General features: G+C 44.6%; 1 protein-coding gene across 3 annotated transcripts in view; it reads left to right on the top strand.

The window, feature by feature from the left end:
- MCC (MCC regulator of WNT signaling pathway) overlaps nucleotides 1-15,513 on the top strand; it is a gene marked incomplete at its 5' end in the record, with an annotated part of 425,634 nt that overhangs the window by 346,135 nt on the left and 63,986 nt on the right. For all 3 annotated transcript variants that reach the window (XM_082455726.1, XM_082455728.1, XM_082455727.1), the window contains one exon: nucleotides 449-655. In XM_082455726.1, coding sequence (XP_082311852.1) covers nucleotides 449-655 — 207 coding nt within the window. The remainder of the gene's footprint in view (nucleotides 1-448; nucleotides 656-15,513) is intronic.

The raw sequence follows: 15,513 nt of genomic DNA, 5'->3' as shown, positions 1-15,513 counted from the left end.
GGGAAGCCTATAATTTAGGAAACTTCAAGTTATATTTTGTATGCAGTTTGCAACTTCACATTTGCTTTATCAGGATCACTAACTGGCTTGCTGTCTGGTCATGTGTATTCACCGACTCTGGACCGTGGGTGAGGGAGATAAACATCTGTGTGGACATGGCAGTTAGCACTACTGATAGACTTAAATACCAGGAAGGGATTGTGTTTTTCTTACTGGGGGGACTGCTGGGTAACACAGACTGTGACCCAGGCAAGTGACAGAGCCTCATCTGAAAATGGGGAGAGGATAGATAATCGGGGGCTATCGCTAGTCTTGATTACTTTTCTGCAGTGAAGTGACGGTGGAACCCACCCCTCTGGGCACACTCACCCTGGGCTGGCCTGTTTTCTCCTCCTCCCGTTTCTCCCAGGGAACTCACTTGGCTTGTCTCTGTGGCTGTGTTTTCCAGACCGTGGAGGAGATCGAAGGGGTCCTTGGCCGGGACCTGTATCCCAACCTTGCTGAAGAGCGGTCTCGATGGGAGAAGGAGCTGGCTGGGCTGAGGGAAGAGAATGAGAGCCTGACTGCCATGCTGTGCAGCAAAGAGGAGGAGCTGAACAGGACCAAGGCCACCATGAACGCCATCCGGGAGGAGCGGGACCGGCTGCGGAGGAGGGTGAGTGCCAGGCCTTTCCCGGGGGGCTGGGGCCAAAGGAGAAGCCAGCTGGTCGAGCCAAGGGCAGCCCCAAGAATTTGGTGGCATTTCTAGTCTTGTGAATCACCATCCCTTTCTGGTTATGAAGTCGTTCTTGAAAGTATTCTGAAAGTGCTGAGACGTGCAGGTAAGATTTTTAAAAACGCTCTTCTCTGCAATCGCAGATCTAAGTGGATGCTAAAAATTATCCCAGTGCAGTGCTTCTCAACCATTCTCTGGGTACACACATCTTCCCCAAGGTCAATTAAAATGTTCTTCCTTTGAGGTAGGATAATAATATTTTATAATTTGCAAAAATATACAGAATTTCCCCTTTGCAGTTTCTTCTGTAAATTTTTCTTGAGACTTATAGTACCTGCTCTCACATATCCATACTGAGTCTAACGTGACATGTCCTCTCCTCTAGTGCAGACTCATTAAAGTTAATAATCTTTTTTTTTTAATTAATTAATTTATTTATTTTATTTTTGGCTGTGCTGGGTCTTCGTTTCTGTGTGAGGGCTTTCTCTAGCTGTGGCAAGCGGGGGCCACTCTTCATCGCGGTGCACGGGCCTCTCACTATCGTGGCCTCTCTTGTTGCGGAGCACAGGCTCCAGACGCGCAGGCTCAGTAGTTGTGGCTCACGGGCCTAGTTGCTCCGTGGCATGTGGGATCCTCCCAGACCAGGGCTCGAACCCGTGTCCCCTGCATTGGCAGGCAGATTCTCAACCACTGCGCCACCAGGGAAGCCCCTAATAATCTTATATATATATATTTGTGTGTGTGTGTGTGTGTGTGTATGTTCTGAGAGAGAGAGAGAGAGAGAGAGAGAGAGAGTGTGTGTGTGTGTGTGTGTGTGTGTGTGTGTGTGTGTGTGTGTGTGTGTGTAATTCCTGGTAGTCACCCCAGCTCATTAAATGGCTCTATGGCCTGAACAGGTTTGAGAACCACTTTGTTTAGGAAATACAGCCATTACTAAAGGAGCTGATGTTTCAGGATAGAAATGTTTGGCAGACTTGTTAAAGCACTCACTTTTCCAAAGATGGGAGTTTTTTCTTAGGAACCCACAAGTACTTCTTTGTTTGGCGGTTAGTTTGATCTGTGATTGGACTGGAGGTGAAGCAATGAATTCTGCAATCAGAAACAATTCCCTCTGAACTTCCCTTTGAATTACTAGGCCTACTTTATTCTCTTTCTCCATTGTGGCAATATTAGAAGCTTGCTTTCTAGTTGTGCTGTGACTGGTAATTTTGCATACAGAGGAGAAAAAAATACATCCAGTTGATCACACCATTACTTTTTAACTTGCTTTTCAGTAAGATCAGTGTGTGTACATCATACTCCTTTTAATCTACATGCAGTTTTCATAATTGCCATTATTTATGAATATAGAAGAAATTACTATTTTTGAATGTTATCAACTCTCTTCCTCATTTGTGGCTATTGCCAGCATTCCTGACTCTCATATCTGAATGCCATTTTGTGTGAACTCACACGCATTAGCTTATTTTCAGAACCCAGCTGTATCGGATGCCAGTCTCCATCCTTGCAACAGCAGGTGTAAATCATTGAAGTCAGCAAAGACTTCTGGGCAAGCCGAGGACATTTACTTAGTGCTAAGGCCCACAGCACCTGTAATTTCCTGGGCTACACTCCCTGATCATTATGACTAATGCCCTAATTAGGTGTGCTTGCTTAGCGTGTGCGTTCTGATGGTGCTTACTTTGTGAAGGAAATGTTGGTCGTAGGCCTAATTACATATTGCAGTTTAGAATAAATTTCCTCCTCTAACTTGAGTTACTAAAGCACAAGACGGCTCTTGATTGTGACTAGCAAAGGAGAAAAAGCCAGTTCCCCTTCGAGTATTTTCTCCAACTCTGGAGGTTAGTATTAAGGAGAGCATAGTGTGATGGTCCCACACTCTGTGCCAGGGCTCTGAGACCACCTGGAGTCACAGCTTGATCTCCCAAGCCACTGTGAGTCTCTGGCAAGTTACCTAACCTCTCGGTTTATTCCGCCATGAAGTGGGGGTAATAATAGTACCCAGTGCAGGGAAACTAGGTAATCCTCATGAATTATCTAAGCACTTAACCAACGCATGGCATGTAATAAATGCTCAAAAATTATCAGTAATCGTTTGGGATGAAATCCAGAGTTACCTGTTTAGTAGTCTGGAAAGATTAACACCATACCATCTTTTTTCCCCCAAGAATTCTTATATATTTGAAGGACTCTTAGAACTCTTAGATGGACATTGAATAACTACACACACACACAAACACACACACACACACACACACACAGTACTCAAAATCTTTCTTCTGATCACATTTATTACCGTGTAAGTTTTGCAGTTAATACGGTTTTATTTAAATTTATATAATTTATATAAATTTATATATTTTATATAAATTTATATAATTTATATTTCCAAATAAAAATATATTGGGGAACTTGTATCTCTTCCTCAACTGGAAATTTCCTCAGGAATTTTTATACATACCCATGAATTAGATTTATTTCTCTTTATTTCAAGACAATTGTGGGTGTCAGAATTTGCTAGATGCCTGTAAATGCCAGTTTGCTAGATTTTAAATGCTGATGACTTCTACCTACCACCACCCAATATATTTTATTCCCCCGAGGAGAAATCTGTCTTTTGTGGTGGGTCGTTGTGTCTTCTTCATGATGTATAGCTCTGAGGCATGACTGAGGTCTAGTTTCATTTCCATCCTTGTGGTACCACATGATAACATGGCTGGTTGGCCTTTCCTGTCTTTCTAGCAACTCAGAATCCAGAGTTCATCAAAGTTGCGTGGAAAGCAATAGAGGCCACTTTTTTTTTTCGTTGCCCACGTTCATTGTATAGAATTTGAACTGACCAGATCAATAGGATTGGTGCTTGCCCCCTGCCTGTGATTAAACAGAGTGCCCTCAGGAGGTTTTCTGAGCCTTGTTCAAGATTTAATTAAATTAGATCTTTAATGTCAGCTAACAGATTGGGCTACTTGGCAGAGCAGTAACTAAGGAACAACAGGCAGACAGTTTTTATTACTGGTCCCGGCTCATTATTAAATGAGGTAATCATTTAGGTCTGCATGCTCTGTAATAGAACCACTCATTTCCTCACACTGAAAGAAGCAGGTGTAATTTAGGCAAAGTAGAATTAATTACTCTAGAAGGGGAAGCACTTGGCTCTTCATTCATTCATTTTGTAAACATGATTGGTCACCTTCTCTTTGCTAGGCAGAGGGGGTATGGTGATGAACAGGACACAGACCCTGGCCTGAAGGATGTTTGGGAGACAGGCAAATAAACAGGTCATTACAGTGGTACATGTCAAGTGATAGGGAGGGATAAACACAGGAGAAGCCCTGAGAACTCATAGGAGGGACATGTGATGGCAGGTCCAGCCTCTCTGTATTACGTATTTTTTACCTAATTGTTTAGGTCAACTGCCGTGTGGCAAAAATGATCAGTGCTTTCCTCAGATAGTTTGGTAAAGCAAACTGGATGTGACCACTGGCTCATGAATCTGTGTCCCATTGAACCATAGACTTGAATCAAACACAGGCAACACACATTCCTTATGAGATTTTGTACAAACTCTTCAGAAAGTTCTGCAAAGTCAGTTATAGTTTTATTATAGCACAAAGATACAAATCAGAGCCAGCCAAACTAAGAGACATATAGGTGAAGTCTGGAAGAGGTCTGAAGGCAAAGCTCCCAGCTGTCTTCTTCCCCTGGAGTCCTGAATGGTGTTACCTCCTTTGCGCTGTGATGTGTGGCCAACTCGGAGTATTGCCAACCAGGGTAGTTCACCCAAGCTTCCGCATCCAAGGTTCTTATTGGGGTTTAATTATGTAAATGTGATTGATTGAATTGTTGGCCGTGTGGTTGAATTCAGTTCCCAGTTCCTTCTCCTTTAGGGATATCAGCCTGATACCCTTTGGGCCACTTTTAAGTCTGTGAGTCTGCCAGCGGAGGTGGTGCTGCACTGCGTCTGCCCACAGTCATTCTAATACAGGAGGGATCTCCGAGGTGTGAGGGGTCCGGCACTGTCCTACTCGGGCATGTGTGCAGCCTGCAGGTGTAGCACTCATCCTGTAAACTCACCACCTGTGGCGATTTACTGAACATCCTCTTGTATGAGCCCAAGAGCCACCCCTAAAGCCATTAGTTCTAAATCCATTGGTGCCTGTTTCTAACTGCTGCACTGGTTCTGAACACCTGATCGAATCCACTTTCAGTATTCGCCCACATTATCTCGAAGGGCACTTGACGATCAGTGTTCATGCTTAAAGGGGTTGGAAAGAGGAGTCCAAATCAAATGAAGGAGTCTGCTTAGAAAGAGTAATGACCTGAAAGGTTAACCATGTGTTTTATTATGTACTTCTTTCTACTAATTAATTCATTTATAATATGTACTTACTATTAGGCTGACCACCCTTACTGGGAGATAAGATGTATAGCGTCATGCTGAGGTATCCAGAGCTGGTCTGTCTCTGAAGCAGCCATTCACTTCATCTGAATTATCTCCCATGATAGGCTACGTCAGTATCGCTTTGATATTTTTAACTAAAAATCAGTAACAGCAGAGATAATTCTAGAAGTGAAACTGTTGTGACCTTACATAGGTTAAATATTCATCTCCGTTTTGCCTTATTTAGCCTTAGATCTCATGTGAACTCTTCTCACTCAGCCTCCTTCTCCGTGATACTTTTCTTGTCTGTATATTGAAAATGCAGGACTGCAAAACAGTACTTTATATTTACTGTGAATTTATATGTGTATAAATGTGCCTGAATTCTATATGCGTGTATGCAAAAATATTTAAAATAGAGCAGAACAATTTAAGCCAATCTCATAATAGTTATGGGGTTGGGGGGAGTGAGTACCTACGAGTATGGGTCAAAGGATATTTTGAACACTTCTGTAGTGTCCTAGTTTATTTTTTTAAGTGTGTATTCTTACAGTTGTGTGGTTTTTAATATATAGAAGTAGATTCACAGAAATAGAAGGGAAGCTAATATGCTAAAATATTAAGAGGCTAGTAAGTCTAGGCTGTGAAAAGATAGGCATGTTTTTTTCTTTCCCTTTTTTTTTAAAATAAATTTATTTATTTATTTATGGCTGCGTGCAGGCTTTCTTTAGTTACAGCGAGTGGGGGCTATTCTTCGTTGCGGTGCACGGGCTTCTCATTGCGGTGGCTTCTCTTGTTGTGGAGCACGGGCTCTGGGCGTGCAGGCTTCAGTAGTTGTGGCACTCGGGCTCAGTAGTTATGGCTTGCGGACTCTAGAGCGCAGGCTCAGTAGTTGTGGCGCACGGGCTTGGTTGCTCTGCAGCATGTGGGATCTTCCCAGACCAGGGCTCAAACCTGTGTCCCCTGCATTGGCAGGCGGACTCTTAACCGCTGTGCCGCCGGGGAAGTCCTTTCTTTCTACTCTTCCTTAATTTTCAAATTGAAGAAACAAAAAAATAAAGTATGGATTATGGACCATGATCGGTATCTCCCAGCTTTAATAACTTGACATCCACACACAAGCACAGTTATTCTCTTTTGTCCTTGATGGAAATTTATTCATATCTTACCTGTTCCATTTCTCTTAGGAGTTTCTTTATATGAGGAAGAAGATGCCAATATTAGCGAAGTTTAAATTCATAAAATACTTATTAAAAACAAACAAACAAACAGCAACCCTGTTTTCACGTTCCCAGCCCTAATCTGGCCTCGTAGGAGGGAGCTGAGAGGAGGGCGATCTTGCTCCAGTGTTCTCCTTCCACCTCAGTCTGGGAGTCCCGGCTGGCTCTTCCCTTGTGTGACTGGAGTATTAGTCAAGATGAGGATAGGTTACCCAGCAGTAGCAAACTAACCCCCCACATTTCAGTGGCATGGCCCACCAAAAGAGCTTATTTTCTGGTTGCACTGCACGTCCAGTGCAGGTTTAGAAACGAGCACACAGCTCTGCTCCGTGTACTCACTCAGGAACCCAGGCTGATGGTAACCCATTATCTAAAACATCACTTGAACAGACTCACTGCTATAGCTGCATGCTTCTGCTCACAGCCCATTGGCCAGAACTATACAGATGCTCCGCCTAACCGTAGAGGGGCTGAGAAATATGAAGGAGCACATGGGTGTTTGTTGAGCCGTAAATGTTCCTAACACAGCTGATTTATTTGCTCTGAGTATGATACCAGATAGGCTTGGACAGGAATCAGGGTGCCAGAGAAACTGGCGGTTTCACTCACCCATCTCGAGGTGGCTCTCAACATGTGTGACAGAATCACTGGGAAGCCCTTTCCAAGGATAGATGCCCAGGCCCTTCCATGAGCCACCAAGTCAATGAATGGGGTGTAGGACCCTCGTACACTTCCCTGTTGTGATCCCAGCCATCTCCCGGACAGGAAAGGGAAGGCAGTGTCCTTCAGTCACTGGGCGTGTTCCAAGAACCTCTCCAGCCATCTTTACCTCTCTCCCCACGGGTGGAGTGAAAAGAGAGAGAACCACAGCCTTCTGGCACTTTTATTCATGCCTAGCCTGCTCCTCCAGGGGCCACAGTATGGCAGTGATGAATCTTGCATCTGAAACAGGAGAGATTCCCAACCCTGTCTGTCCACTCACCAGGGTCACATGAGCTATAGGAGTGGGTGCGGAGAGGGTGTGCTCATCCTAGAATCTGGCAGGACATGGGCACCCTGGGGCTCCAAAGGCAAGGTGCATTGCCTGGCGCAGGGGAGGACTTCCCGTGCTGACCCGATGAAGGAAAATAGTTTTACAAGGTGCCACCTACCAATGCATTTTTTTTTCAGTGCAGTCTTGATAGTTTATTTTTAAGGACGCATTAATAATATTAATAGTATTAACATTCTTTGGACATTTTCAGACTAAGCATACCCCTCTTGGACTAAAAATAGATACCTCTGAAGGCAAAGCAGGATGCAGAGCCTGAATTATGACACTGAACATGTTTTGAGCGTTTACTTGTGATGATCAGTGATTTATGCACATCTCATTCAGTCTGCACGAGAATTCTACAAGAGGTACTATTATACCCTTCTTAGACATGAGAAAACTAGGGCCCACAGAAGTTTAATAATCTTGGTCTATGCTGACATTAACTCTTTTTTTTTTTTTTGTAAAGTTAGCAATATTTTCTTTATTCATTCTTTTTTTTTTTTAAATTTATTTTACTTATTTTTTTATGGCTGTGTTGGGTCTTCGTTTCTGTGCGAGGGCTTTCTCTAGTTGTGGCAAGTGGGGGCCACTCTTCATCGCGGTGCGCGGGCCTCTCATTACCACGGCCTCTCTTGTTGCAGAGCACAGGCTCCAGATGCGCAGGCTCAGTAACTGTGGCTCACGGGCCTGGTTGCTCCGCGGCACGTGGGATCTTCCCAGACCAGGGCTCGAACCCGTATCCCCTGCATTGGCAGGCAGATTCTCAACCACTGTGCCACCAGGGAAGCCCCTGACATTAACTCTTAGCACCAAAGCTTCAGCTCTGGTAGCCTTACTGTGGGATGCAGCATTCATTTTTCTATTGTTTGGACTCCTTTCCTGCGTTCTTTCTGCTCTTTTTCCCATTTCTTCTCCTGCTTCCACACAGACCAGAAGTAAAGCATCCTCTCTTATAGTAACATGGGTGCCAGACTCCTTAGGGTACCACCCATCAGTCTTCCTGGCATTCCAAAACAACACATAGTGAAGACAAAATACGTCTGTTTCATAGAGAAAAGGCTATGTGTGCATATATTTGTCTTGAGCCCAACGGAGCATTATTGGCAAAGCCTGTCACCCCTCTTCTCTGTAGTTCGAGGAAGGTTTAAGTGCAATCCAAGGCAGAGAACCCTCAAAACTCTGATTTCCTCGTGTCTTCTTTGGAAACTGTTTCTAAAAGGGCTTTGTGCACATTTGTGCCACAGAAACTGCGAAGCAGCTTTTTTAGCTTTGGGCACCGGTGTTGGCTTATCCATCCCCGTCTCCCTTCTCCAGCCTCTGCTCCTGTGAGGAAGTCCAGCTGCGTAAAGGCGAGCTCTTGGCTATAAAGCACGTAGCTGACTCCGTTTGTTTGAAAGCTGGTAGGAAATGAGGAAGACAGCCGAAGCACTGACCTTTTCCCTGACACAGCCACTTAGGTAATCCAGTCCAGGTTCCTTCCTGGGCTGTAGAACAGAAGAACACAATACACCCATCACATCTTCAGAGAACAGAAATGCCGCTGGGCTTGCTTTCCTCCTTCTGTAAATAAATTCTGATTTCTTATTTGTTGGAGGGCTCCAAGAAAGAAAAGTCTTATAAAATCTCCAATAGGAGAAAGTGGTTCTCTGCAAAACACTCCCCAAGCCTGGACTTGGAGGAGGCAGCTTTCTGAGACTCCGCCGGACTCACCGCCTCAAGCTCGTTCAGAAGAACTTTTCCGGCCCAGTGATCCTTAGCCCGCTGCAGGGTAGAAATCGTCTCATCTCAGCCAGCCCCATTACACAGTGAAACTATGGATTACACCCTAACCGCCTGAAATTACGGCTACCCAGCGACCGCTTCTCCATATCATCAGCGGGACAGGCTCGTTCTTTCATGGCTAATAATAATGTTTCTCATCCTACTCAGGACTCCGGTGCCACCTTTCTTTCCTGCTTGTCACTCACTCATCTGTGGACCACATTCACAGATGCCTTCATCAGCACACTCAGTCATCTCGTAGTCTGTGCTCCTACAATTGTCCTGGGAGAGCGAAGGGCCAGTAGCTGCCCCGCGTACGCCCGCCCCTGCCTCACTCTCCCGGTGAACTGCCCGCCTTTCCGGAAAACCACCTCTGTGCCCACCCCAGCGATCTTTGTCTGCGACAGCTCTGGCACCAGACTGTTCCTTCTCACCAGCATCTCGCTCTCTGGCTCTGCACAATCTCTCAGGCTCCTGAGTGCCCATCTTTGTATTTACTTTCTTTCATTTGTTTTTTTTAATTTGGCCTGCGGGGCAGAGAAATAAGCTAATTACATCCCTCTGTTAAAGCACACACTCATTGATCGTGAGAAGGCCCTCTTTTAATTTACGTATTGCTTTTCTCTCCCACTCCCTTTCCCTCACTTTTATGTGTGTCCTTATACACAATGTTTTGTGTGTTGTTTTTAATTTACATCAATCGTGTCGTGCTGTAGACTTTTTTCTTTGTTTCCCCCGAGCGCTCTGATTTTTAAGGTCTGTCCATGTCGCTGTGTATGCATGAGGTCTGATGGCCTCCTGACATTCTGTCGTGTCCCCACCATGTTTACCGCGCCTGACATCCAGACCTCCCACTACCACAAACAGTGCATATTCCCGTGCACATGTCCTCTTTGGTCCTGTGTGGAAATTCCTCTGGAATACATGTCCGGGAGTGAGGTTGCAGAGTCCTGGGGTGTGCATGTTCTTAATTGGACCAAATCCTGCAGTGCAGCTTTCCAGACTGGCCCACCCATCTGTCTGCTCACCGGCAGCATAGGAAGGTTCCTTCTGCCCCTACATCTCCAGTTTTTGTGCTTATCATTATTTCTCTTATCCCATTCTTTTTCTGAGTTTAATGTTCTAATTCCTGAAAAGGCTGTGTCCTTGGGAAGTTCTTTCAGCAAAGGTCTACGGGTGCTTAATTCTTAATCTTTGAGAATATCTTTATTTTTGCCCACACTCCTCATGATAGGGGTATAGTTTCCTGTTGTTGCTTAGACAGATTACCACCAACGGTGGTGTAAAATAACACAGATTTATTAATCAAAATGTCATCAGGGCTGTGTTCCTTCTCAGTTATGCTTCCTTGCCTTTTCCAGTCATTCCTGCAAATTCCCTCTTGCCACGTAAGGTAATATATTCACAGGTTTCCAGGATTCAGGTGTGGACATCTTTGGGGGCCATTACTCAGCCTACTGTAGGTGGCTAGGTATTGGATTTTCGGGTGACAGTTTTATTTGGCGATGTTCAACAGATTGTATTGAGACTGACGCTGTGTCAGACACTGTTCAATGTGTTGAATACAGTAGTGAGTGAAACAAACCTACCCCCCCTGCCCCAGAGCCTGTGTCATCTCTCCCCACCTGACAGCTTTAAGATTCTCTCTTTATCCTTTCCCCTCGCCCTACATTTGCACCGCAGTGTTTCTAGATACGCCGTGTTTTCATCCTCTTCTTCCAATTAGCACCAGCTGCATAACAAACCACCCCAAACATGGAGACCTAAAACAACAATCATTTACTGATAACTGCATCCTCCTGGGGATGACTGGGCTCCAGTGGACAGTTCTCTCTCTTGGGCTCAGATGTGGTCGCAGTCAGATGGTGGCTGGAGCCAGAGTCGTCTTGAAGGGTTCCTTACTCGTTTGTCTGGTGGGTGAGGCTAGCTGCTGTCTGGACCTGAGCAGGGACTGTTGGTCAGAACACCCACAAGCATCTTCTCCGTGTGACCTGTGCTTCCTCACGACCGAGTCGTCGGCGTGTAAGGGCCAGCATCCCAAGAGAGAGCTAGGCAAAATTGTATTGCCTTTTCTAACCAAGCCTTGGAAGTTATGTGGTAGCACTTTGACTACACTCTGTTCATCAGATGCAATCTCTCAGGCCAAGCATGTGCAACGAGAGGGGAACAGGAGTCCAGTGATGGAGGGACTATCAAAGCATTTGCAGACACATCTAAAAACTGCCACAACTACTTAGCACCTGACATGATACTTAAGTCTCGGGACTTATGTTGGTCTCTACATCTGGAAAACTCACGTGTTTTCCTTTCAAATAGTGTTTCTCTGTCATTATCTGTGTTCCTGTCCTCTGGAACTCCTTTAAAAGTGTGTTGAAGCCTCTCAGTGACACTTGCATATTTTGTCCTTCTTTAGCTGCCCATGCTGTGTTCTGAATTCTCTGTACTGTGCTCCTGTTCACTACTTCTCTTTCCAATTTTATCCAGTCTAAAGCTTAACCTGTACATTGATTTTATTTCATTGACTATGTTTTCCATGGGCTTTTTTTTCCATCTACCTATTCTTGTTTGATATCTGCCTATTTTTGTTTCGTAATTTATTGTGTACAGAAATTACTCCTTTTATCTCTTTAAGGGCCCTAAACATACTTGTGATTGTGATGTGGTTTACTGGTTTCCTTATTCTGATTTCTCCTCCAGTGGATTCATCTCCTGATTTAGCCTGCTGGCTCTCCTGTCTCATCCTCCTCTCCCTGCAGTCATCCTTCCATGTCGAGCAGCTCCATGGTCCTGGGCTCCCAGTCATGGGAGGCTTAAGTCTCTTCCTGTTCTCTAATGATATTGGGTGGTTTACCAGTTAGGCTTCTGGGGCAGTGAGTGGCCTGGCAAAATCCAGACCAGTTTTCACTGTGAATTTGTAAGATTGGGGTCCCACACTAGGGAGCTAGGATAAACTTGGACTCCACACCCAAATGTGTCACAGGTCTGAGATGTTGGTTTCTTAGGCTTGACCCATCTGCACAGCCCAGGGGCTACTTTCCAGCTTCCGGGGCAGCACGCTGAGTCCGCTTTTCACAGATGGGTTGGGCAGGAAGGCTCCCAGCTTGATGCTGTAGGATCAGCTCAAAAAGCCTGACCTGCAGGGGCCCCTGTCCCTCTCCCCCACCCACACCCTGGCGTGCACACTCCACGCCCTGCTATCGATCCCACGGCTCCCTCCTAACCTCTCTAACCTTATTTTTCACTTCATTTCTGGCACCTGGAGATTTTACTGTCTTTCTTTGAAACTTGGCAATGAATTTCTTTCTCATTGTTCCTTTTTATGCAGCATTTCTATGCATTTTTCATAGGAGGACTGTCTGTTTACTTTAGCTGAGGCTGTCATATGCTGGAAATTTCCATTTGTTCTGTATACAGACAGTTACCCCTCCTGTTTTCAGCCCTACATCTCATTCTTGTCCTTCGTAGTACCTGCCAAGGCTGCATCTAAACCCTGCCAACCTTCTTCTGGGTAGATAGGCCACCTCCCCTTGTATAGTTTATAGAACTTGGCTTTTTCCATTTTGTTTCTTTCATCAGTACTCTTCCTTCCACTCTGCTTTTAAGGAATGCGCCCAAATCCTCTGTCCGCTAATGCCCCAAGCACATTCTTTTCACTGTTATGGTTTTGATTCTTTTTTTATTCTTTACTACCATTTTCATGAGGTCGCTGGGGTTTGAAGAAAATAATGCCTTGAGTCAGTCTGCTGTCTAGAATGAAAAAGCTCAGCTGACTTCTCAGTGCTGCTGTGTAAGCCTCTCTCCCTCTTTCTCTCTCTTTCTCTCTTTCTCTCTCTCTCTCTCTCTCTCTCTTTTTGGGTATCGGTCAGCTTCCTTTCTCATTTCTGACTACTACTATTCCCTCCTCCTTTCCTAGCAGAGGACCTTAACTCTTGTCTCTAAGAGAGACAAAAACCATCAGATGGGAGCCTCCTGTTTCCCATCCTCATTCTCCAGTCTGCAAACACACCTTTCTTATTACCTATTCTCACCTCTTCTTTCTCTCTTAGAGCAAAAGCCACCCCTTCCTACTGTCCTCAGCTGAGCCTTCGGTCCAACCAGCTACGTAGAGTCTCTCCTCCCACCCACATGGCTGCACCTTTTCCCTTGGCAACTTTATCCACACGTAGAAAGAAGTCCAGTTCTGATCTCCTTCCCTCAGATTATATTTCTAATTGTTGACTGAATATCCTTCTTCACACATCTGATGGTTTCCTCAAATTCAATATATCCAAAGTTGGCATCTTTGTTTATCTCTGAGAAATCAGCTGCTTATGTTTTCCCCATTTTGCTGAGTAGTACCATGATCCGCTAAGTCATTCCAGCCACAAGTTTGGGTATCTTGTCCCTTTCTTGAATCATTCTAGAACTGCATTGACCAATACAGTAGCTACTAGCCATGCAAAACTATGTAAATTTGAATTTCAATTAATTAAAATACAGTACAATTAAAAATAAAGTTCCTTAGGTATACTAGGCACATTGCATGTGGCTTGTGGCTACCGTTGTGGACGGTAGGGCTATAGAACATTCCCGTTGTTACAGGAAGTTCTATTGGACGATGCTGGCCTAGGGAGTATTAGCCATCTTTGCTCCCACTTCACTGATGGTGTTTGAGCCCTCATCATTTCTCACGTGCAGCTTTGACTCACTTCCTTTCTCTTCCTCGCTCCAGTCCATTCTCTTCTCTAATAAAATGATTTTATGAAGCCTTTTTCGCTCTTTGGGAAGTCATTGAACTCTAAGCGAGAGAAGCAGAGTTCTGGCATTTTACTGTCATTTCCTTCCTTGAACCTTCAGAGCCCCCCATGCCTTTTCCCCTTTTTATTTGCTTGTTAAACAGCTACCCAACCTTGCAGATTGCATGCCGGCGTTTCCTACTCTGGGAAGGCAGAAGAATGCTTCTTTCACAACGCTGACACTCCTTGTTGGTGTCCCTTCTCAGAGCATGTTTCACGAGATGTCTGGCTAGGGCAGACATCTGAGCCACTGAAAGACGAGAATCTCACCTTCATACTCTGCAGGTTTCAAATGTACGTAACAGACAAACTTCTCTTCTGGGCCTCTAGATGGGGCCTGGCTACATACTCACTTTAGGAGAAATGAGAAAATGGCCACAGAAGTCATGTTCTGTGTTCTGCTGTTGAAGAAGTCAGCAGCAATTGGGAAAGGCTTTATGGGTGATGAATTACTTTCCCACAGTATCGATTCCTACTTAGGGTTCCTGTGATTCCCAGCTACCCCCTGACTCCAAACCACATAACTGGTTGAGAGAAAGATATTTTCTTTAATAACACATCTTCAGTGAAAGATGGGTATATTAGTTAATTACCTCAAACTTAGTGACATAAAACAACAAAAACATATTCTCTCACCGTTCTGGAGTCTACAAAATCAGGGTGTGGGCAGGGCTGCACTTCCTCCAAGGGCTCTAGAGAGAATCCTTTCTCGCCTCTTCCAGCTTCTGGTAGCTCCTTGACTTGTGGCCAATCCCTGCCTCCATCTTCACAAGGCCTTCTTCTCTGTGTGTCTGTGTCTCAAATCTCCTTCCCTTTTTTCTTACAAGAACACCAGTCATTAGATTTAGGACCCACCCTAAATCCAGGATGATTTCATCTTGAGATCCTTAATTCAATTACATCTACAAAGACCCTATTTCAAAATAAGGTCCCATTCACAGGTACTGGGGGTTTAGAACTTGGACGTATCTTTCGAGGGGGACACAGTTCCACTTACTACAGTGGGTAAGAATAAAAGTGAGGACTCTAACAGCAGCCTCTCCGCCCTCTCCTGAGCCGTAACCTAAGCTGAATCAGCAGATTGGTTACAGCCCTCATTTCTGTGCATTTATTCATTTAAATTAAGACCCCACCTCCCAAGCCAGAAGAGAGAGGCTGTTTAACTCAACCAGCTGTCTCTCTTTCTTCCCATGACAGACTCACTCCACCCCCCTTCAGCTGGATTTTTTTTCACTGCCTAACCATGATCATTAAATTATAAAGCATAGACCAAAATAAACATGTTTATCATCCTTTAGTTTTCAAAGACATTCTCCGCGTCCAGAGCTTTTAATATGAGAATGGGTATTTAGATTGAGAAATCATCTGAAGCGTGCGTGCCCAGGCACAAGCACACCATGGAAAATAACTAGAAGCTATTGTCTCTGTAGAGTAAGAAAGAACATAGGTACTTTTTCTGTCTTCATTTTTCAGTGTCATCTAAATTTTCCACAGTGGACATGTTTGACTTTAGTGATTAGAAGAAGAAACTTTTTTTTTATAACATGGGTAGTTTTAATGACACTTTTATAAAGTGCCCAGGGCCATTTTTGCTTTTTGAAAAAGAGAGATGAGTGGGCCAGTTG

The sequence above is a fragment of the Balaenoptera physalus genome, assembly GCF_965194825.1.
Source record: "Balaenoptera physalus genome assembly, chromosome: 3".
NCBI classification, from domain to species: Eukaryota; Metazoa; Chordata; class Mammalia; order Artiodactyla; family Balaenopteridae; genus Balaenoptera; species Balaenoptera physalus.
Note: the sequence above shows the minus strand (reverse complement) of the source record. Positions and strands in the feature narration are given on the sequence as shown.